The 22,704-nt window shown below is 38.2% G+C and overlaps 1 protein-coding gene across 9 annotated transcripts in view; it reads right to left on the reverse strand.

Moving 5' to 3' along the window:
• Window positions 1–22,704, reverse strand: part of LOC133515575 (CUGBP Elav-like family member 4) — a 674,434-nt gene that overhangs the window by 61,822 nt on the left and 589,908 nt on the right. For all 9 annotated transcript variants that reach the window (XM_061848145.1, XM_061848149.1, XM_061848152.1 and 6 more), the window contains one exon: window positions 15,769–15,848. In XM_061848145.1, coding sequence (XP_061704129.1) covers window positions 15,769–15,848 — 80 coding nt within the window. The remainder of the gene's footprint in view (window positions 1–15,768; window positions 15,849–22,704) is intronic.

Raw genomic sequence — 22,704 nt, forward strand, 5'->3', positions numbered from 1 at the left:
TAAGGACGCTGGCGCAGCGTTGGGACTCGCCCCTAGTCAAGCGGTACGTGCAGCTACACTCACCTGTCGCTGTGCTGCCGCGAAACTTATAAATATTATGTAATGTTTTGTTTTGTTTGTTTTGTCTAATTAACTGTAATACTAACTCTAGATACATAAGTCATTGTTACCTAACCCTATGGACGTCAAGTTCGAAATAAATATTTCAATTCAATTCAATTCAAATTATTATAAGCATTAATCACTGCGAGCAGAGAAGAACAAAAGATAAATGGTGGTTTATTTAGCCCTGCCTATCACCATTTTTTTTTTCAATAAAATACAATGAATACTGGATTAATATTAAATACAACGTCCCACAAAACTGTTTGCACAGTTCGACTGTGGGATCCGTGAATCTACCAGTACCTTGTGAGGCGGCAATCTAATTGTTCAGAGAATGTCCTTAGGAGGTGTCTACTGCCGAGCTCCCGCCTCAGCAGAGACGCTACTCTTTTACGCCTAATGGCATACAAGTCATCCATTCGCGTCTCTGCAAACATGCCATTAGGCAGTTTCAACAGCATCCTCAGGATGATTATAGATTGATTAGTTTCAAGACCAAGTTCATAGTATGTTTGCTGAACGCAAGTAGCAAAATGAACTCTCAATAAACACTAATATCAAAGGCCAGCCACATTCACCTGCCACATCTACCCGTATTGACCTTATATAGAATAAGGTTTTGGAATTGTAATATCTGAATTAACAATCTTGTAGAATTAATGTATAAAATGTCACAGCGTAATTAGAGCAAGCTCGTTCGTTCCTAAACAAATATCGTTATCGCCGTCGTTTTCAAGCGGGGCTGTGTAATAAGTGATCTCGCTGTTCAGAAGGGTTACCATCTACTTTTATAGCTTTAAATTAGGTGAATAGGGGAGCTTTGACATCATTTTAAGCTTATACTTAAGTGCCCTATAGAAGCGGTGGCTTAGCGGTAAGAGCGTGCGACTTTTAATCCGGAGGTCGCGGGTTCAAACCCCGGTTCGTATCAATAAGTTTTTAGGAACTAATGTACGAAATATCATGTGATATTTACCAGTCGCTTTTCGGTGAAGGAAAACACCGTGACGAAACCGAACTAATCCCAATAAGGTCAAGTTTACTCTCTGGGTAGGAAGATCAGATGGCAGTTGCTTTCGTAAAAACTAGTGCCTCCGCAAATTCTGGGGATTAGTTGCCAAGCGGAACCTAGGATTCCATGAGCCGTGTCAAAACTTAAAAGTGCCCTATAATGTGGTCAAGCAGGCTAATGTTAAGTTTGCCTTTTGTACGTTAGAGTATAAAATGAAAAGGATCAAGAAATAAACGTGATTTTAGGATTGTCATTTTATGTAAATTAAGAAAAAGCGTCATATGACTTTTAAGTAAAAAAAAAGATTATTTGTTACGGAAGATCCTGGGACCTATCAAAAGAGATGACGGCACCTGGAGGATCCGTAAGAATGCCGAAATCGAGGAGTTAGTGGCCGCTTATTTGGGACAACCGACTGGTCGCCGTCCAGTGGGTCGGCCCAGATACCGCTGGAGCAACAGTGTACAGGCGGATCTGTGCCAACTCAAAGCTGATAACTGGCAGGAAGTGGCACAGGATCGGGACAGGTGGCGTTCTCTCGTTTTGGAGGCCAAGACCCTCTTTGGATCACTGCGCCACAATAGTTAGTTTAGTTATTTTTTATTTAAAAGATTAGTTGCTCCGTGTCCTTGCCATAAGCGTCATAAACTTCATTAAAAAAAACTTTGTTGAGTCATTATTACACCGAATTCACAATGTCGTAAGTGCCATAGACCCTACGGGCACTTCAGTCTTATATTTTCCATCATTTCGACCTTATTTCAATAAAAAAACGAAACGACAGAAATATTCTATTTACCTAACTACCGAACCTGCTCACAAAATTTCACGAGAATCGGTTGCGCAATGCTGCCTGTAGAGCAGAACATCCGGACATATGAAAGCATTTTTGCCCGAGCTGAACCGGAGACCTTCGCTAACGCTCGGTAATTTTTTTAAATATGAAATATTATAAATAAATAATAAATAAATAAATAAAATGATTTTATTTCGGATAAAAAATCCATAGTTGTTAGTTACATTTTCATTTAACTTATAAAATAGTGTTAGGGGAATAACAAAATAATTTTAACCTAAATACATTGTTATTTTGCTACAGAGTGGAGTTTTGTCCACCGCTGCAGCAGAGGGGAGTCCCACCTGTCCAACAACGCTATCATGATACTGTTAGCGCTGCCCCGCCAGCGGCTAAGTAAAGAGGCGCACCGCTTCCGCATGATAGCCGCAAAGCCGTCGACTTGCGCCTCCGCAAACATCCCGGAGGCGCTACAGTGTCGAGGCAGCCCCATCAGCATCCTGAAAGCGTTGTTGTACTGCACTCGTAGGTCGCTGTACGCCCGCTGCGTATAGACACCCCACAGGCTGCAAGTGTAGAAAGACTGGCAGTAAGCTTTGAAAAGCGTTACTTTAACTGCGTGTGTACAACGTGCAAACCTGCGGGTAAGCATATTGCACCGCACGGCCAGCGACCTACGTTCCCTCTCAATATCACAGTTATCGCTAAGATCTTCGGTAACCCAATGGCCTAAGTACTTAAACTTGCTAACTCTAAGCAGAGGTGTGCCATATAGAGATACATCAGGCAAACTGGTGTAGGTCTTAGATCTGGGCTTGAAAACCATCAGCTCACTTTTTTTTACATTATATTTTAGACCATGTGTTTCCGCATACTCTTGACATATTGAAATCAGCGTTTGCAGTGCCCTGATTGAAGGGCTTAGCAGCACCATATCGTCAGCGTAGCTTAGGTTATTTACACACACTCCTCCTGCATGGCAACCGATTCCGGTGCTGCTAAGCTCCTCAATCAGCTGGTTCATGTAAAGGTTGAAAAGCCTGGGAGAGGTCAGACCTCCCTGCCTCACTCCACACCCCAACCTATACTCCCCAGAGACAACGCTTCCCCACCTGACTTGGTTTGATTGGTGGTTATACCAGTATTGTAACAGAAATATGCATTCAGGTGCCAGGCTTGTTTCTTTTCCTAACTTATCCCACAACAAATCGTACGATACGAGATCGAATGCTTTAGAGAGGTCTAAAAAAGCAGCAAATACCGGGGTTTTTCTGCTCGTATAATACTGCACAGTCTGTTTGAGGCAAAGGATAGCACTCTCCGTAGACAGACCGGCTCTAAACCCAAATTGCGCATCGTTAAGTGACAAGTGCTTCTCCATTTGCCGATCAATCAGGCCGTCCAGTACTTTGGCGATAATCGAGGCTAGCGATATTGGTCTGTAGTTAGATAAGCTAGAGGAATCACCCGTTCTGTCTTTAATTATGGGCACTACAATCGTACGCATGAGATTTTCCGGCAGGTACGAGTGTCGCAGACATAACGAGTAAAACATTGCGAGAGACCTGGTCAGATGGATGCCCGCATGTCGCAAGTGTTATAAACGAGAGTAACTCTGTCTGTTCGTCTGTTTGTTCTCTTCACGTTTAAACTACTGGACCGATTTAGATGAAATTTTGTATGGAGATAATTCAAAAAATTCAAAATTCAAAAATTTATTCTGCAAGTAGGCCTCAAGGGCTCATTTACAAGTCAATACAACATTTATAGTAACATCATATAGTGACATGAAAAAATACATAACAACATTTATAAATACACCAGCCAATACCTGGGTAAAAATTACATTATAATAATCTTAAAATAAATAATTACTACAATACAATAGAGATGTATAGTCTCTATGGTTAAAAACATATTAAATCTGGAGATGTAATAGGTCCCCAATGTCAGAGTAGGTACTAATACAAATAAAATTTGGAGGTGTAAAGTCTCATCAAGTGTCAAAATAAAATTTATACTAAATAAATAAACCGCGTCTGGACTGTTAAACTAGCAGTAGTTTGTAGCTCGGGGACATCAATCATCATAATCATTCCATGCAGGCAAAGTCGCGAGCAGACGCTAGATTTAGATTTATTCATGTTATTAAACAGATTACATTATAAATTGCAGGCATGTCAATCTACAGGAATTCATCTTATGATCGTCCAAACAGATATAAGTAAAATAATGTTATCAATAATATCAAATCAGAAATTAAATATTTACAGGACACTAGGATTTCATAATAATGTCAAGATAGTCTGCTGTAGGGGATCGTCTAAATCTATACATCGTTTATACATTCACTAACAGAATACAACGGTCTATCCAACAAAAAATCTCTTAATCGACGTTTAAATGTTTGATCACACAGTTCACTTTTTACTCTAGGACATATGTTAGCTAAAAAGATTTTTTGATCTGTAATAAAACTAAGCTTTTAACTTCTATGATATGATATGTTGTTATTAAACACATATCATATGATATGTTGTTATTAAACAACATATCATATCATAGATACAACAGAAACACGCTTAAACCACGGACAGCGACGATAACATGTGCACGTATATACGTCCATATATGTCGTTTAATATCGTCTTATTGCGACCGCCCGTTTTACGAACGCCAGTGTACGACGGCAAATAATTGCAACTTGTGTACGCCTTTACGATTGGGTGTAGTTTTTAGTGCTAGCCTGTGTAATTGAGCTTTGTCTTTTGTCCAATTAATTGATAGGATATGTTTTAGTTTAATTGAGTATTTGTTGGGTGGGTATGAAGTAAGAATCGCCATTTGTGGAGTGAACACTCAGCTTATTTCTCGACGAAACGTACATATGTACGTGAAAAAGCCTGCAGACATTTGCAAAGGTTCCCAACCCGTATTGAACTGGCATGGGGACTATAGTTCAAACCCAATACAAAACAGAGAGAAACAGCATAACAATATACTGAGATAGAACAATGACAGGAATGGAAACAATGAGATGCATGTGCCCAGCAGTGGGACGTATTTAGGCTGTGATAGTGATTGTGTGTCATTTAGCTATTCATTGATATTAATCAGTCCGGCCGGCGACCAAGAGCATGTCGGATCATGCTTAGAGTAGGGTTCCGTAGTTACTCTTCCGTCACAATAAGCTAAACTGAAGCTTAAAGTATAGTAGATTGTTCACCAAGGGATGAACTGTGGATGTACGTCTTTTTACTACGAAGGGGAAACTTTTTGCGATAACTCAAAAACAGCTAAACTGATCATGTCTGCTATAGTTTTCATTTAATGTCTTTCTTAAGCTCTACTTCCACGATTTTTTTCATATTTTTTTGACCTATGGTTCAAAAGTTAGAGGGGGGGACATTTTTTTTTTTCTTTCGGAGCGATTATCTCCGAATATATTCACGTTATCAAAAAATGTTTGTTGAAGACCCCTATTAGTTTTGAAAGACTTTTCCAACGATATTCCACACTGTAGGATTGAAGCAAAAAAAAAAAATCACCCCCACTTTACGTGTAGACAACATTTCATTATCTCTGAAACTAGGCCTAATCCAGAAAATAGTATATGTCATTTTAGTTTCTAAATATTACCAGGAATGCACCGTTAAAATCTCTCGCAATGCTCACGGGCACCTTGTATATTCACCGCGTAAATTATTGCACGTAGGTAACTAAATAAACATAAACGTGTCATAGGGCCTGTTTCACAATGTCCAATTAAAGTATTGGATAGCAAATTAGCAAATAAAGTAACAAGTAAGATAAAACTTAGCAGTTTATCTACCAGTTAAGCTTATTTGAAGATAGTGAAACGCCAACAATGATTTAATTCGTCAGATAAGTGGCAAGTAGCTTATTCAGGACTTAACATTGTGAAACAGGTCCTTAGATTTTCCGCATCTAATAAAATTTACGAGTAATTGCTTATCAGTAATCTTTTCCCTAAATCTATCGCAAAATCTTACCAATTTCTAAAAATACACCTATCTTTAACAAACGTAAACCCCGAAACGAAAGCGTTAATTAAAATCCCGAGTAAATCTGTACCAGTTAAAAGAAAACAATTTGCGCTGAGAGCACGCAAACGGCACTATCCCGGCCCAAACCAGGGCTTTAACATTTAAAAGGCATAGTGGACATGTCCTTATACACCAAGAGCTAGCCCTGAAAAGTACCTACAGGATTCAGGAGACGTGAGCAGGATCAAGCCTGCGTATTCAGTACGTTATCAGTAACTGTTTCCTACCAGTATTTGTGAGATTAATGTTAAATTATTTTTTTCTTTTGTTTTATCCATAACAAGTGACAAATTGAGTGTCATTGGAGTCTGGTTACTTTTATTTACTTCATAATGAAAATGCTGTCATAACGGGTAAAAAAGTTTTATCTTTGTTAATTAAGTGTTGTAGGGTGTCCCTGATTGTAAAAAAATTGTCCTTAAAAATAAGTTAGATAACAGAGAAAAGCTTGATTGTTTTACTTATATATGATGGTGAACGATTCATTAACATTTACTGATTGTGTAGGCTTGGTCCTGTTCACGTCTCATGAATCACTCTGTATAGTCCTTAGTTCTGAGCAAATTGAAGATCCTATTATTGTGTATTTTTATTATGTCTCATATATAATATAGTACCTGGGCGACCGGTTATAATTATAAAAATTAAAAAATAAACTTGATCATATAAAAAAAAAACAAAAGTTAGTCACCGGGCGAGATTCGAACCCGTAACACTCGTTCAGCAGTCCGCGTTATAACCCGCTGGACCAGACGGACAGTGGCCGGCAACACGAAATTAGCGACCATATTCTGCGTCGAAAGAAAAACGCATGAAAACTCGAAAACACGCGTTTTCCCAAACATAAGACTAATCTAGATAGATTGTATACCCCCAAAAACCCCCATATACCAAATTTCAGCGAAATCGTTAGAGCCGTTTCCGAGATCACAGAAATATATATATATATATATATATATATATATATATATATATACAAGAATTGCTCGTTTAAAGGTATAAGATTAATGAAAATGTTTTTAATTGTCTAAGTAGTTGGCTATAGGGATATATATTATCTATATATTTAATTCAGGTTTTATTCATGGGTAAGGATCAGAGAAACAGTTGAAAAGGAGAGAGAATTGAAAAGTAGCATATTTCATCTGCAGCATACTGAAGAATCCATTGACACCTCATTCATAGAATTTAGCTGATAAGATTCAATTTACACACACTGAAATATTGCTAAAATCATTATCCTTCCTCTTTTAGCATTGCTGTGGACGGATTAAAATGGAGCTTGGAGCTCTGAAATTGAACAACATCAATTGATACGAGTATTACAAGCCTGCAACTTTAGTCTCCAACGATAAACAGCTGCCAGACGCACATATCAATTAATAAGAACGGTATAGCAAGCTAGGAGTCCGATTTTGATGAACAATTTGTTACAGTTTTAGTGTAATTTTAATACGACGTTAAAGATCGCTCACGCTGATCGGTGCATGCGAAGTGAAGTGAAAGTCATACGTATCAAACCAATTCAAACACAAAACAATTTTTTAAATTAGAATCGTGCTCTTGAAGGGTTTCTTTGCTTTGAAAATTAAATACCTGCCTTTTTCCGGGGCCAGCTCTTAACCTATCACAACCCTCGGGCGAATGAAGCCCTCCAAAATCCCTAATAAGGTCCGTAAAAGGCTGGGGCCCAATTATTAAAGACAACATGCCCTGTGTACTGTAGCGGCGCAATGAATACGGATTTATGTTTTGAAATTGCGGAACGGGGATATTTACTTGGTATATTTAATGCTAAGACGTTTGACGAATAAAATAATAATTTACTTGACAAACAAACCTACCTATTATACTTTACTAAACTTTTACTAAAATCATGTATATACCTTGTTAGTTTTTTGTACCAGACTTGAAATACAAATTCAAAAGATATTATTTTTATATATTATTTAAAAAAATCTTAACTATCTCTCATATTATTACTGTGAGAGTAAAGTCCGGATTCGTCATGAGGGTCGCGAAGTTGAAATCTCGACACAATGCGAATTTTAATTCGTTTGTGGCGAGCGTTCTGACTGAACGTCTAGCGACCTTCAACAAGGAGTTTTGACCGAAAGGTGTCAAGTTTCGGCTGTTCCGAGGCCGGCTCCCTGACACTGTGGGGTTGAGTAATGCATCGCAACCATAATGTGATTTGTAGTATATAGTTGTAAAATATATTGTTATAATATATTTGTTAGATTTAAGGCATTTATATATGGGCCACTAGTTGCCTGAAATGAAGATTTTAATTCATTCCTTGTATCTAATATGAAGTATATCTAATATATTATTTATTTTTAAATGTCAATAACTAAAATAAATGTTATTACGGTAAATTTACCTTTCTGCTCATTATTTATGTAAATTTTGCACATTGTTAAGATAAATACTTACCTATACTTTGTACCTAAGATGGACACCTTCCCTACCTATTATTTGTATCTTGAACTGCTGTTGAATGTTATGAAATAAACGTATTTGTATTGTTATTTGTATTTATAAAATTTGATTGACATACATAAATATTGTGTATAGAAGTTACTTATTTATTGATCCTACATAAGCAGTATTAAGTAATTTTTTTCTATCCAGTCCAATCTCCTTTTTCAGCGCAATTAGTATTTTAAGCTTTTACGGCCACTAAGTCTAAAACCCAGTCTATAAGGTATGCAAACTAAAAACAACAGTCGTTAAGGCAACTTCGAGGCACGTCGGTACTTAAGCTAAGTGAATTCGCAACAGGTATTTTTACTTAGTATTTTACTTAGTATTTCTCAATACTTTTATTTAGCTTTTTTATGGAAAGCGAACGTAAACGGTGAGATAGCTCGCATGGGAGTGACCCAGTGCGAATGTAACATCAACGAATTTATTAAGACCTGTTTATAACGCCCATCTAACAATATAAGTATAAAATGTATGGTAGGTTTTCGGGGTGTTTTCGTATGATGTTTTCGAGCAAGGGTACGGTAACGAGCTAATATTAAAGGGCTCAATGTGATCGAAAATCCATCGTACTTAGGACGTTTTGGAATAACATTGTTGTTGAGTAGTTTATTTCGAATAAGCGTGAGAAATTTTAAGTAATTTTGGGTCTGATCGGAACGTAGCTTGAGTACGTACTTTTAAACGAGGTTTTAGATGACATGGTTTAATCATAGTTTTGCAGAAATGTTTCAGAGTGGGGTTCTCTAACTCGAGTTGAATGTTTTGTATTCGTATTCCACGTGTCCTAAGTACCCCGCTTTTTTACGATGCTTTTATTAAAAATCAAGATATTCTCAATAGTTTTGATTAAAAATAAATAGTTGAAACTTCAAGAAAGTGCTCGTAATACGGTTTTTCACTAACTTTCTTGAGTATCTAATAAAAAAATTACAGCTGCAGTGCAAACGGCAGTAATGTCGTGCTGCAATACTGCAGCAGTAATGCTGTTGCAGTCTGAATCCGGACACGTCATTACCAAATTAAAATGGAGCTGGGCGGGACATGTTGCCAGGCAGAATGATGGCAGGTAGGCCAAAATGCTAAAGGAATGGTGGCCGCTTTCAGACGGAAGGAGTGCCTGGCGTCCGGTGGCTCGTTGGGTGGATGACATTCGGAAGACTGCGGGTCACTTCTGGATGACATTGGCTCAGGACCGGGATAAGTGGCGTACTAGAAGGGAGGCCTATGCTCAGCAGTGGGCGATAAAAGGCTGATATGATGATGATAAGTCTGAATCCGGACGGTACCTTAAGCTTTACAAATTGTCAGTTGAGAGTATGGGCGATATTACATAACATAATCAATCAGGACAAATGCAAAATTAATTAATTTCCCTCTAGAGGGAAGCCAAACGTCTATTCATGCACTTGTTTCATACAAATCACAGCACCCTGTCGGTGCAGACAAAAACGTCATTAGTGGGGAAGTTGGGGCAAAGCCGGCCTTTGTGCCGAAAGGAATTATCGGCGCCGAAACACCCCTCCTCGGAGCTGGATTAGTGCTGTGGCCTTATTGGTGACTGTTTCTGTTGGTTTTTGATGGGCTTAGAAACTATTTTGACAAGTGGAGAAATATTCATGTTGGACCATTATATATGCTTCAAATCATTGTTAAAGTTAATGTGTTTTGACGACGGGTTTGGCCTAGTGGGTAGTGACCCTGCCTACGAAGCTGATGGTCCCGGGTTCAAATCCTGGTAAGGGCATTTATTCGTGTGATGAGCATGGATATTTGTTCCTGAGTCATGGGTGTTTTCTATGTATTTAAGTATTTTTATATTTATATATTATATATATCGTTGTCTAAGTACCTTCAACACAAGCCTTATTGAGCTTGCTGTGGGACTTAGTCAATTTGTGTAATAATGTCCTATAATACTTATTTATTTATTTATATTTATGTTGTACCTCTATTTCTGTAAATTAATTAATTAGCGGTTAATTGCTGGTGTGCTGAGGCCAAGACGTTTATTGGGGAAGTGGGCAGACGTTTGAGAGAGAGTGGTCATGACCCTCGCTCCAGGTCATTCTTTATGCAAAGGTTGTCCATCGCGGTTCAACGTGGCAACGCAGCGAGCGTGTTGGGCTCCTTTGCATATGGAGGGACTCGGGGCAAATTTCGTTAATAAGTTTTTGTGTAATTAAGAATACTGAGATCGTTTTATTGTGATTTGAATATATTGTAATGCGATTTATATTTTCATATTCTTTATATTTTTTCTGGTTTTTGACATGTTGTTTAATTTTATTTTAATTTATTTGTCTTTATAATTTTCAGTTAAAAATTCTGTATTAAATGAAACCTATATGCACGCCTTTCAAATTAAACACATATTACATTTCTAAATAAATAAAACATGTAAGAATAATCCTAGCCAGGCCTCAAACTGTCTTCTTAACTAATATCATCCAAATCGGTTCGGCGGTTTAAGCGTGAAGAGGTAAGAGACAGACAGGCAGACAGAGTTACTTTCGCATTTCAAATATTATATTATTAACCCTTTGAACGCTTTACGTCACAAACAAAAACGTGACATACACGCCACGGTCACGGGCGCAAGCGAGCGAGCGAGGTTACTTTGACAACGTATGCCATAACACTTATGTGTTCATGGCGCCGTGGGCACTACTCACGACGCCCTAAGGTAGTCTTGGCATTCAAAAAATTAAGTAAATATTAGTAGGCACCAAATAAATAAAACTTGTGCGCATACCGATACCCATCCAAAAAACAACAAGAAGTAAATCTCCATCTGGCAACGTTAAGCCAAGTACAAACAGAAACGAACCAACATTTAAATCTCGAACTCATTCTTAAACCGCGCGCACACCCCTAATTACATCCCGTTACACGCGCCTGTAATATTCCGCGATACACAAGCACGTATAAGCACCGAGTTAATCCAAACTATCGGTATTGCTACACGGAGCCTAATTAGAGGGCTGCTTTATAAAGCCTCCTCAAGGCCAAAATCCTTGATATTAATTCTAATAAAATGTAATTTGATGTAATCGTGCGCGGCAGGACAAAGGCAGAAGCCACTTCGCCCAACAAGGCGCGCACTTTGTTATGATAATGCTCGTGCAATCCCCGCTTAATGTACCTTCGATATTCTTCATGCAAATGCTTCTCGCCGCCATATTTAATTTGAAAGATACCCGCTCTAGTTCCAGTTGCCAGGTAAATAAAACGGGAATTTTTAGTTCTCATACATTTTAATTTATTACGGACAAAATAATGGACGTGTAAAATATACCAGCGTTTTGTTTGTGTTACGCGTATAGTTTTCTTTGTTGGAACGTGTAAACTGCATTTCGGATTTTCAATAAACGAAATTAAACATCTGTGTTACTCATTAATTAATTGAATTACTTATATCAGTAAATTGAATCGAGTAGGCATAATTGATAAAAACCAATTGTGTATTAATAAACATTCGTTCCTCAAACAATATTTAAAAGAACTTGAACGTTTACGACTATTTTTACTTTTTTTTATACTACGACGGTGGCCAACAAGCATAAGGCCCGCCTGATGGTAAGCAGTCACCGCAGCCTACGGATGCCTGCAACACCAGAGGTGTTACATGTGCGCTGCCGACTCTTTAAAAACCTGTACATATATGATACGTTAGTTCATCACTTTTTCGCTCCTTACTCCATAATATAATAAAATTAAATTTCCACTCTGTTCCAAAACTTGGCATAGACAATATGCCTATCCCTAGACCACTAATTAAAAAGTTAAGCGGGCCGGACAGTCGATTCGCGGTCTTTTTGCCGACCGATACATTCTGGCTAGTATTTACTGACTGCGATTTGTTAGCCGCTCTTTTATTTAGCCATTCGAATTAACCGGGACTTTGGGAAGATTTAAAAGGCTTTTTTGAGTGTTTGTATACGCTATTCGGCCGTCGTAAGGAAAAAGGCAGATAGGAATGAATTATTATGTAGCTAGCTTAGATGCGGTGGACCGAAGTGATCGAGGATGATAATTGGATTGGCATACACGTGTATAAAATGGAATCGTCCTACACTACACTTGAGCGCAGTATCTATTAAAATTGTACATTTTTTCCTAGATGTTGAAATACATAGGTGGCGCCTATTTAAGTTAATTAATTTGCTAACAAGCCACCAGCGAATGAACCATCGCTTTCTCACGGTGGGATTCCCGTTTGTTCCAGCCCCGCGTGACGTGACCGGCGGAGGCGGGGACAGATAGGAATAATTCATATGAATGCACCTATTCCCATCTGTGCTCCGCAAGGACACATGGTGATACACTTCCCTCGGCCCTCAAATGTACGTAGTTCCTGCGCGAACTATACAAAGCAAACAAGCACTTTACATGAGCGATAAACGGATATTACTGTAACAAATAACAAAATGTTCCAGCTCTGTTTGAAGTATCATATTAACATCACAATTTGCGACAATAAAAACATGTAAGCGCTTCGTACAAACGTTAAATATTTGCAGAGCCTCACCCTACAAACACGATTGAAATTAAATACTAGTTGGCAATGTTGGCAGCGCCGATATTTGTCGCCCGTTATTGCGATATGCACTGTTTGAATAAACTTTTATGTTGGCAACACTCGACAGCTGTTACGTACCTCTGTCATTTTAATGAATTATATTTTCATTTTGACGGCGACGTGAACGACGGGCGTTGCAGCGGGACAAGATGGGGCACATATTTGACTTTGGAAATGGCATGTCGTGGATATGTGTGTCCGAAAAAGCTTGGAAAACGTCGAGTAACGATATTGGAATAGTTCGTTAATTTGCTAATGTTACTACCGTACATGTGATATCATTCATATTGATTCAATATCAATAAACCATGTTTTTGGAAAAATAACAACATATTAATTCATTTGCTAAAATGGTAAACCAAAATATGTGTAGTATATGTGAATATGGTTGTGTAGGTATCATTCAATTGAAAATAGAGAATACTTATAAAAGTTTCTATAACTGATGAAATCAAATTGAATGAAACCGAATATTCACAGACAACAAAACAATACCGCTGATTGGAGGCTTCGATACTCAAAACGAATTGAAAAATAATAAACAAGTCAATAAATTCTAAAAATCTATTAGACAACCGTCTTTGTTCGCAACAAGGCCCATTAATTGGAAAAGTTTTCAATTGCACAGCAATTAATGGGAAGATTTGAAAGCAATGGCCGATTATATCGACACTCGAATCGGTCCGATTACGCGCAAACAATTGCAATTACGATGCTTAATTGGGTAGGGTGGAGGCCACAACCGGAGATAAAATTTTAGAATTTGAAAAATATGTCCAATGTTCCCGAACGATCGACCGTCGAATGTATAAAGCTCGTCGCGTTATAGGTAGGATATACATATGGTTAGTCGGTGGCGAAATTAGGAACTCACTTCCTGCAAATGTATTCCCAGTCTACTTAACTATAACTTGGTTATTTTTAAATCGAGAGTGAATATATATCTTCTCGGATCAGAGGTGTAGGGTTAGAGCCGGCGTAGCTTTATTTGATGTTCATAAGCGCATTGTAATATGCCTACTTGGAAAATAAACTATCTTTATCTTATAGATAAGCATGCTCCATCCTAGAATGCATCGGCACTTATCATCAGGTGAGATTGTGGTCAAATACTTTTTTCCAATATTTTTTTTAACTGATATCAGAATGATATTTGAATCACGTTATTTAGTTCTCGTATAATTCACGTGCTAACGTTCAAATTAGCCTGTTTGGACAACTAAATGATGTAATTTTGTTCTCATTCCCCCGTGAGTACCCTCGCGCAAAATACATGCCAATACAGACACGAACAAGAAACAAAACGCACCAGGAATTCCGTCAAAATAAGATTCATCTTTAATAAAAATAACATCTATCTTAGCTAATACTTTGTCGAATTTACCAGAAATCAACTTCGCCTATAACTAATAAACTCGAAATCAGAAGTTTCATACAAGTTCATTACTTAAGCTCCTTCTTCCTTTAACATTGCCTTTTAGAAAGAGACGTGTAAATAAGAACCATCGAACCTCCAATAGAATAGTATGTAGGAACAAAGTTAATTATGCCTCAACGTCGGAGTTGGGAACTATCCTGGGATAGAGATAGATACGTGAGTAGCTAAATGCCTTGGTGTCGAGTGTACGCGGAAAATGTTTTACTGCAAATTTAAACAAAAATATTGCTTTGATAATCCGCGAAAGAGTAGCTATAATTCGTTTTTTTAACATTAGAAAGAAGGTACGTGTCTTTTATTAAAGAAAATACTTTAAAAAAATAAGTTGCAAATAATAATATTTGTAAAAATGATATAGCATTTATAATCACTTACATTCTTTTGGTTTCATAAGTTACTATTTTTTTTTCCAAAGGCGTTATTCAATGAAAAAGACGCATCAAGTTGTAAACAAACTTTTTCTAATACTATAAAAAACGAAGTATATAGTTGATCAGTTTAAACCGTTTTACTTATAACAGATTTATTAAGAGCTTAAGCCCAAAAAAAACACTTCCGAAAATTACAACTATATTTACATATTTTTTGCATGAAATTAATGTTGCCAACCTCCCACCGTCCTTTTAAATTAAGCTTAAAAATTACTCATCTAGTGACTCAACTCGGTTCTTAAAAAAATCGCAAGTTTTTAAAGCTCAGTCTCGTAAAAACGAATAAAGTCCTTCAAAAGATTCGAGTTCCTGCCAATACTACTGTCAATATGGAGATAGCTTGAACTCTACCTACTCCGTGTACGTTTTTTTTTAATACCACGTCGGTGGCCAAGAAGCATGCGGCCCGCCTGATAGTAAGCAGTCACCGTAGCCTATGGACGCCTGCAATGCCGACCCTTTAAAAACCTGATAAATCGTTTAGAACCCTATAATGTAGCCCCTCGGGAAAACCTCGTCAGGGAGCTCATTCCACAGCCGAAGCGTCCGCGGTGGAAATTCCTTGGTGGCTTACGTGAGCGAATAACTCGCGGACGCGAAGCGGCACGGCGCGGCGCGGGTGAATCAATCCTTGGATACCTATGGAAATGTCCTACTTGGGCGATCTCGTTGCGAACGCGAATGCCGTGGGCCGCCGTACCGCGCCGCGCCGTACTGCTTCGCGTTCGCGAGTTATTGGCTCACGTGAGCCGCTGGGTTAAACCGCACAGAACGCGACCATTCTAGGGTTATCGAAGTGTACGCAAGTTGTTAAAAATACTAACGCATGAGTAGTGTAGAAAGTACTTACCGGCATAGTTTGACTCCCGTGCAGACTAGTGATGGCCGCCTGCGCCTCTTGGTGTGAGCTGAACTTTACGAACGCGCAGCCTGAAACAATCAAACGAAAACTTATACAATTATGTTCATACAATTATGTTAATGATAAATAGGTAACTGATTAAACAATAGTCGGTCATACTGAGCAACTTTTACTATGGGACCAAACCTGTAATCGCGAAAAAAAAAAATGGCTGTTTCATACATTTTGGTTGTCTGACCTTGACATTTTCTATGGAAGAGTAAATGTTTTTTTCGCGATTTTGGGGATTGTCCCATAGTAAAAGTTACTCAGTATAACCTATATATTCACCCCGTAAATTGGGTACTTGACACATGTTGAATATTATAACAAAATTTAGTTAAATGGATATAAACTGAACCATCTATTATAAAAAAGTGGAATTTAAAAAATTATATTGAGATTATAAAAAAATATAAGGCTACGAAATCTCAAAAAGATTTTTTTTTTGTCTTTCAAAAATAGAAAAGTAAATGGTACCATTCGATTCCTTACATTTTATTGAAAAACAAATTGTATGACAACTATACAAATAAACGCAATATTTCAGGGTCAAAATGGCAATTTTCTTGATCTTCCATACATTTAGGACAGACTTATATGATGTGACGTCACATCACCCTATCATTTGTTAGAGGCGTTTCAATCGTCGAGTGCGAGCGTCAGACTTCAACTCTCATTTCTGATCTTTGTGTTGCTTAAATGCCATGAGTCCTATATAGACATTTGATCCCCAGGAAAATCAAGATCGTTTGACATTATTTACAAAAAACAGTCAAGTAGCCAATTATTGCAGGTGACTACATAAACGGCCTGTATATATTATATTTTTTCAAACGACGATTTTACAGGTTGTGAATCAAGAAATAACATCTCATTACCCTTAAACAGTTGGAACTTCGCTACGGTCAAATATAAAATTGTAATTAACACAACACGCAACATAAACTACTTAATAAATACACCTGTTTAACCCCTACGTAAGACAAGTCCCATCCCATTTGAACCAAAGAAAATATTTCGTGATCCGCCGAACCGTTCTGTTTTCGCAGTATCCTCGGCCAGCTTAGTTTACAAACAAGTTCGGCTTACGCAACTTTCAGCCCATTCTAATGGAAACATTCTGAAATTACGGATAAACAATGTCCAAAAATAACATAAACTTGAGGAAATTTCGATATGTCCTTAGAGCGTTAATATGACCTTTTTTGGGTGGTGTCGATGCGACTACATAGACGTTGTTAATATAGGACATCATGGCAAAATTAAATATCATGAATATGAAATCAGTCAATCCATGATATGAATTATTAGGTGTCACAAAACTATGTAATTGTGTGTTGAAGGCACATTTTTTACACCTTAGTTTGTTCCAGTTTAATGACTAATGACAGGTATTAATAAAAACAATTTTCCACCTCATCATACACGATTTGATGGTGTGTTTTATTTGTCTAAATGTAGAAAATCGAAATGGTAACTATCTTTTAATCACAAACTAGATGTATTTCATACTTAGAAGGTTTCCAGATATAGTAGCATAGTAGAAAATACGCATTTATTTTGATTCTTTTCTTATAATCAGCGCTGGCATAAGCAAACATTAATAACCTCACAAAATCGCAGGTTCAACACTAATATCCCAAAATTCCGGAAAAACATCGTCAAAAAATGCCTTAAACAACAGCTCACAGCGGGATTATCGCTCAGTTTTTTCAATAACAGGCTGTCAGAAGGCGGAGGATCAATCTTACCTCCCTTCCCACAGGTGCTACTGCGTAATGACGACTGATGGATCTCCCCGAGATAGGATTACCGCAGCAACTTGCCCTGAACTAAATCACTTACCGCCCAGCCTCTTTTAACGGAATTAGTGCCGACACCTTGCCCATATTTTACACGATGCAACCGAAACAGAATTCCGGAAGGAATACAATCTTCTTTTAAATTCGCGACGTGAGGATACGGGTAGATTATGCTCGTTACTTTATATTAAATCAACGATGAATCTAAAAAAATTCAGAGGTAAAACTTTGCACGAGAAATTGTGGCGACTATTTCGCCGAGCTCTCAACGCTGGAAGTACGATTATGCTTGACTGGCTTTTATTCGTATTATCCTTTGTTCGACTGGATAAAAGAGCACGGCCGAAACGTTTTCGCAAAAGCCGCCTCAAATAAATTAGGGCGCACTTTTTAAGCTCCACACCATGTTTACATCTCGGGCTGCTGCGAAAATAGAGACAACGCAAAATAAGCAGAGGCCGAATAGAATAAAAACAATTTGCGATCGCCGACAAGGGCGCTGTTGCTGTCGCATAAAAGAATAATAAGCGCGGATTGTGCGGAACACAATTTAAACGACGACAATCGATGTAGCGGCCGCGCGGACCCGCCGGCGCCGCGCGCGCTCATTACAATGGCTGGCGGAAAACCCATTATGAGGACGTCACTTGGCAAGTGCGAAAGAAGTCAAAACTTCGCCGGCAAACATGGTAGTATTTACTGCTTCCACATTCGGCGACGTGTGCGAAGTTGGATGCAATTTGTTAACCCTTTATCGGGCTGGCACGCAGGCGGCGGCTGCGTCGCGCTGCAGGTAACTTGGCCGCCCGCCAAAGATCTGTTTTCCTGTTGTTGGCGAGCAAACTCACAGATCAGTTTTTATCGCGCGAAAGGCCTTTATAGCCCGCCGATAGCGCCCGCGACCGAAATGTTTGCGTCGCCGCCGATCGCAAATATTATTGGATAGTTTTATGTATCGGAAGCATTACACGTTAAAAAGTTTGGCACTCGACTGGCGACGGAACGTTACCTCTGCGAATTGTTTCATGTTTGGTCGTTTGATTCGCGAGCGTGCGCGAGTGTTTACCTGTCAAGTTAACAGGATAATTTGTCAAAGGTTTCTTTGAGGTCCATTTTTTTATGTGCGTCGCGAAGCACCTTTTATGTCTTTGACACACGTCAGCTCGAATAATCATACGTTGGCAGCATCCTGAGATGAGGGCTCGTGCGTCTCTGAAAGGATATTTGTTCTGTGAGGTATTTTCTGACGTGGGGTGGAGCGGACAAATCTCGTTTATGCGTAAACTTGTTACTATTTACCTAATGGATTCAATTTGTTAATGAAATTCTTACAACGCTGACAGACTGGCAATTTGATGGACAAGCTAGTTATTCGTAGTTTCCAATTAAGCCATCTTCATGTAGTACCTATCTTTACTCAGTCTATGAAATTCAAGGTACGTTCATTTTAACTGTAAGTATAACGATGTCAGATGTAAAACTTTGTACTCCCGAGAATAAACCAAATATGTACTATTAAACGGCGTTATTTCAATGAAGGTTCGGGAACGAGATCCAATATTATTACTGCTCTGGGCTCAGTTCGAATCTTTCATTTTAAACTTCCGCGTATGAAGTTGCTCAGAGGAAGTTGGTAATGCCGAGATGAATTCGCGAACAGTGTAAACAACATCCGATCTATATGGACCGCCCTAACGAGAGATTCTGATTGTCTTTGCTCTGAGATTTCATTCAGTTTGATTCGATTTAAGAAGCAAATAAAATTAGTTTCTGAATAGTTCGACCGGAGTTGTAAACTGTTGATTAAAATTTGGATAAATTGTTTATTCTGGAATAGAGACCGTAATATTCGTTTCCAAAAACAAATGAAGCGAATAAACTGTTTAAACATTGAATTGATGGAAATGTTAGTCTTGCTGTTGAGTCGCGCGGTTCCCTCGACTTTTACATCAACTGAATAAATAGAAACCCCTAACAAACATTGATTAGAACGTTTTGTGTTTCGAAATTACACTGTATAAGTTATTACCCATTAATATTGTTTTTGTTGCTAATTCGATAACAAATAAATAGGGAATCTGCTTAGATTCCCTGCTTCAATTTGATTTGTGACATGTTCGCTTGAACATGTCACAAATCAAATTGAGCTTAACTTATTTAGGTCTATCATAATAAATTAATAATCTTAAGTATTTTTACTCCGATTCTGACTATATATCGCTAACGAACATGTTTTCCCTAATTTCAATACGATTGCATGTAGGTAGGAACATTGACAAACCCATCCATTCGAACGAAACCCTTAAAAAGCTCGTTTACATTCCTTGTTGCCTATATAAAATGGAACTAGTGTCAGTATAATATTTTAATAAACAAACTAAAACCATAATAGCTATACTACTAACATTTACTTGGATTTGAGTCATAATAATAAAGTTTCAGATCTACGCAAAAACATTGTTCTAAAATTTTCAACAACCATCCAAAATCATCGATAAAATTGGATCCGCGAATACAAACACAAAGAGCGATAATACAAGGTGATTACGCAAACGAAAGGCGGAAACAAAGAGATGCCAATAATAGGGATGAACTGGAAACCGTACGCGGCAATTTTGGTAAGTTACGAGTGGTGAGGAGCGTCAACTCTATCGGGTTATAGCTCCGCAATCGTGCGTAACGCGGCACGCCAACTCCGCCGACAAATGTTTAAAACGACTTCTACTCCATTGTTCCTCAGTTTCCAATTGGGCCCAGGACTTTCTAATGTAACTTGATTGTAAAACAAAAGACGCTCGCAAACTTGCCGCGACCGTCTTTTGTCGAGAAAAAGGTGAATTATTGTTATGTTTCATAGGCGCCGCTTAATGGAGCAGCGTTGGGCGTAAATCTCGCTAGAGGGGATTTAATTAGACATAGTCTTGTATACAGGTGTAGCGGGTAAAGAATTAACCTCTCCCGCGTAACTCGAGAGCCGTTTTGAGGTACTAAAAGATGGCTAATTGGAAAGCTAATATCCACGGGTAGCATTAACAATGCTCGGGAGACCTGCGTAATCTCCGGTAGGATCCTTATTATTTTAAGTGACGTGGATGTTAAATATTAACGCGGAGTATTAGTGCGTAATGAGGAGATAGTTGGTGCGTGCAAACAGCGCGATTACGCCGCTCTGATAGGATCATGCGCGGGAATTCTGTACAGTGAAGATGTATGCTCTTATAATATAAAGCTTACCGCCATTAAAGGTATAATAATGCTTTCGATAATAAACATATAAATCGTAGTTTCAAGATGAAAGCTAAATAGTTATTTGTTTTACATGGGGACAAAGTTGTTGTTTAAACGACCCGTGCTAATATTGATACCCGAGCAAGCGAAAGATTCCAAAATGGTTCAAGAAGTGGAATCTTAAGCGTTGCGAGGCTTTCAAGGCACGAGGGTTAAACAAACTTTGCCTCCGAGTGAAACACAACATTTTTCACCACACCAACGCGAGGAAAATACTAACTATGAAATACCAAAAAGATCAAACCAAATCAAATCCAAATGAACTTAATTAAAAATTTATCATCCAAAATCATCATTTAAAAGTAAATCCTACCAGCTAACATAAGGAAACGACTCAAAATTTGCATCTGATTACTTTGACTCACATGTGGATAAAATGCAACTTTCTCATTAGTTTTTGAACAATCAAGAGGGCCTTTATTAGTTGGTGTGGTGAAAATATAATTGTAGGTTAACAATTGACATTTAAAAGTCGTGTTAACTTAAGTTGATCGCTGTAGCGTGTGTTTTTTTATAATGAATGAAACGAAATGTCTAGTTCTACAAGCTTAATTGAGCTCATTATCTTCCATTGATCAAACTACTAAATTACAACATAATACCTACCCCGATTTGTTTTCCCAAAACTTGTCCAATATATTTTTAACAACAATGTTTTGAAACGTCAAACAGCGCCGATAGGGTGTTTCTGAGCGAACAAATTCGCAACGATAAGGACGTCACAACTTGGAGTATTTCATTGGAGTTGGTATCAGTTGCGAGCTCGCAGTCATTGTATGGAGTGCACGCTCAATTTGTGAAAAAACGTATAAAAGTTCGCTTACAATTCTCTTTCTGAGAGTTTAAGCTCGGGGTCAGGTTGAATTATGCTGGGACTCTCTATATTTGTACATATCTTTGTGGATCGTGTCTTTATTATTATGTTAGCAGAAATGAAATTCAGACGTTGCTTTTGGAACTCTGTTTGTAATATAACCTTCAGACTGTAGCGCATCATCTAAGAACACTAGAATAGGTACGTAAGAAAATAATATATTACGGTGATGACATTACAGACAAAAAACATAAATAAACCGTTTTGCTTAATTGAAACCATTTGGTGGCCATTTTGAGTCGTAATAATGATTAATACTCGTATTGAAAGCATTCAGTCGTCAGTCAAAATACTTAGATTACATTAAGATTAATACTTTTATTGAAGGTGCAAGCGGACCTGGGTATAAAAATAAATATTATAAGGACATTCTTAGACAAAGTCCCAAGAAGGCTTGTGTTGTGGGTATGTCCTTAAACTACGTTCAAAAGAGAGGTATGGGCACTGTGAAGGTCATCTCGCTTTGTGTGATCGGGCACAGCACAGTAGATGTCATTCCAAATCTAGAGCAGAGCCGCAGCCAAATAACACTAGACCCTACTCATAGTGTTGTGTTCCTGCCGGCGAGTAAGGTTGCCAGAGCTCAACGAGGGTGTGGAGTATTAGGGTCGGCAACGTGCATGTAGCTCATCTGTAGTTGCAGGCGTACATAGGCTACGGAGACTGCTTACCTACCAACGTAGTATTAAAAAAAGCACTCTCTAAATTACAAACACTCCTAAATTCTTCGAACGAATGATCAACTTTTGTAAAATGATAGGGATAGGTTAGGTTAGTACACTTTCACTCAATGCTAAATGGAATTTAAAATATACTATGGATACATACTATAGACAAAGATGCCTTCAGCTGGTGCCAAGATGGACAGATAGCGCGATGGAGGCGTCAGGCGATAGAAGGCACGCGATGGGGCGCCTG

This window comes from Cydia pomonella, chromosome 2 (genome assembly GCF_033807575.1).
Source record: "Cydia pomonella isolate Wapato2018A chromosome 2, ilCydPomo1, whole genome shotgun sequence".
Taxonomy (NCBI): Eukaryota; Metazoa; Arthropoda; class Insecta; order Lepidoptera; family Tortricidae; genus Cydia; species Cydia pomonella.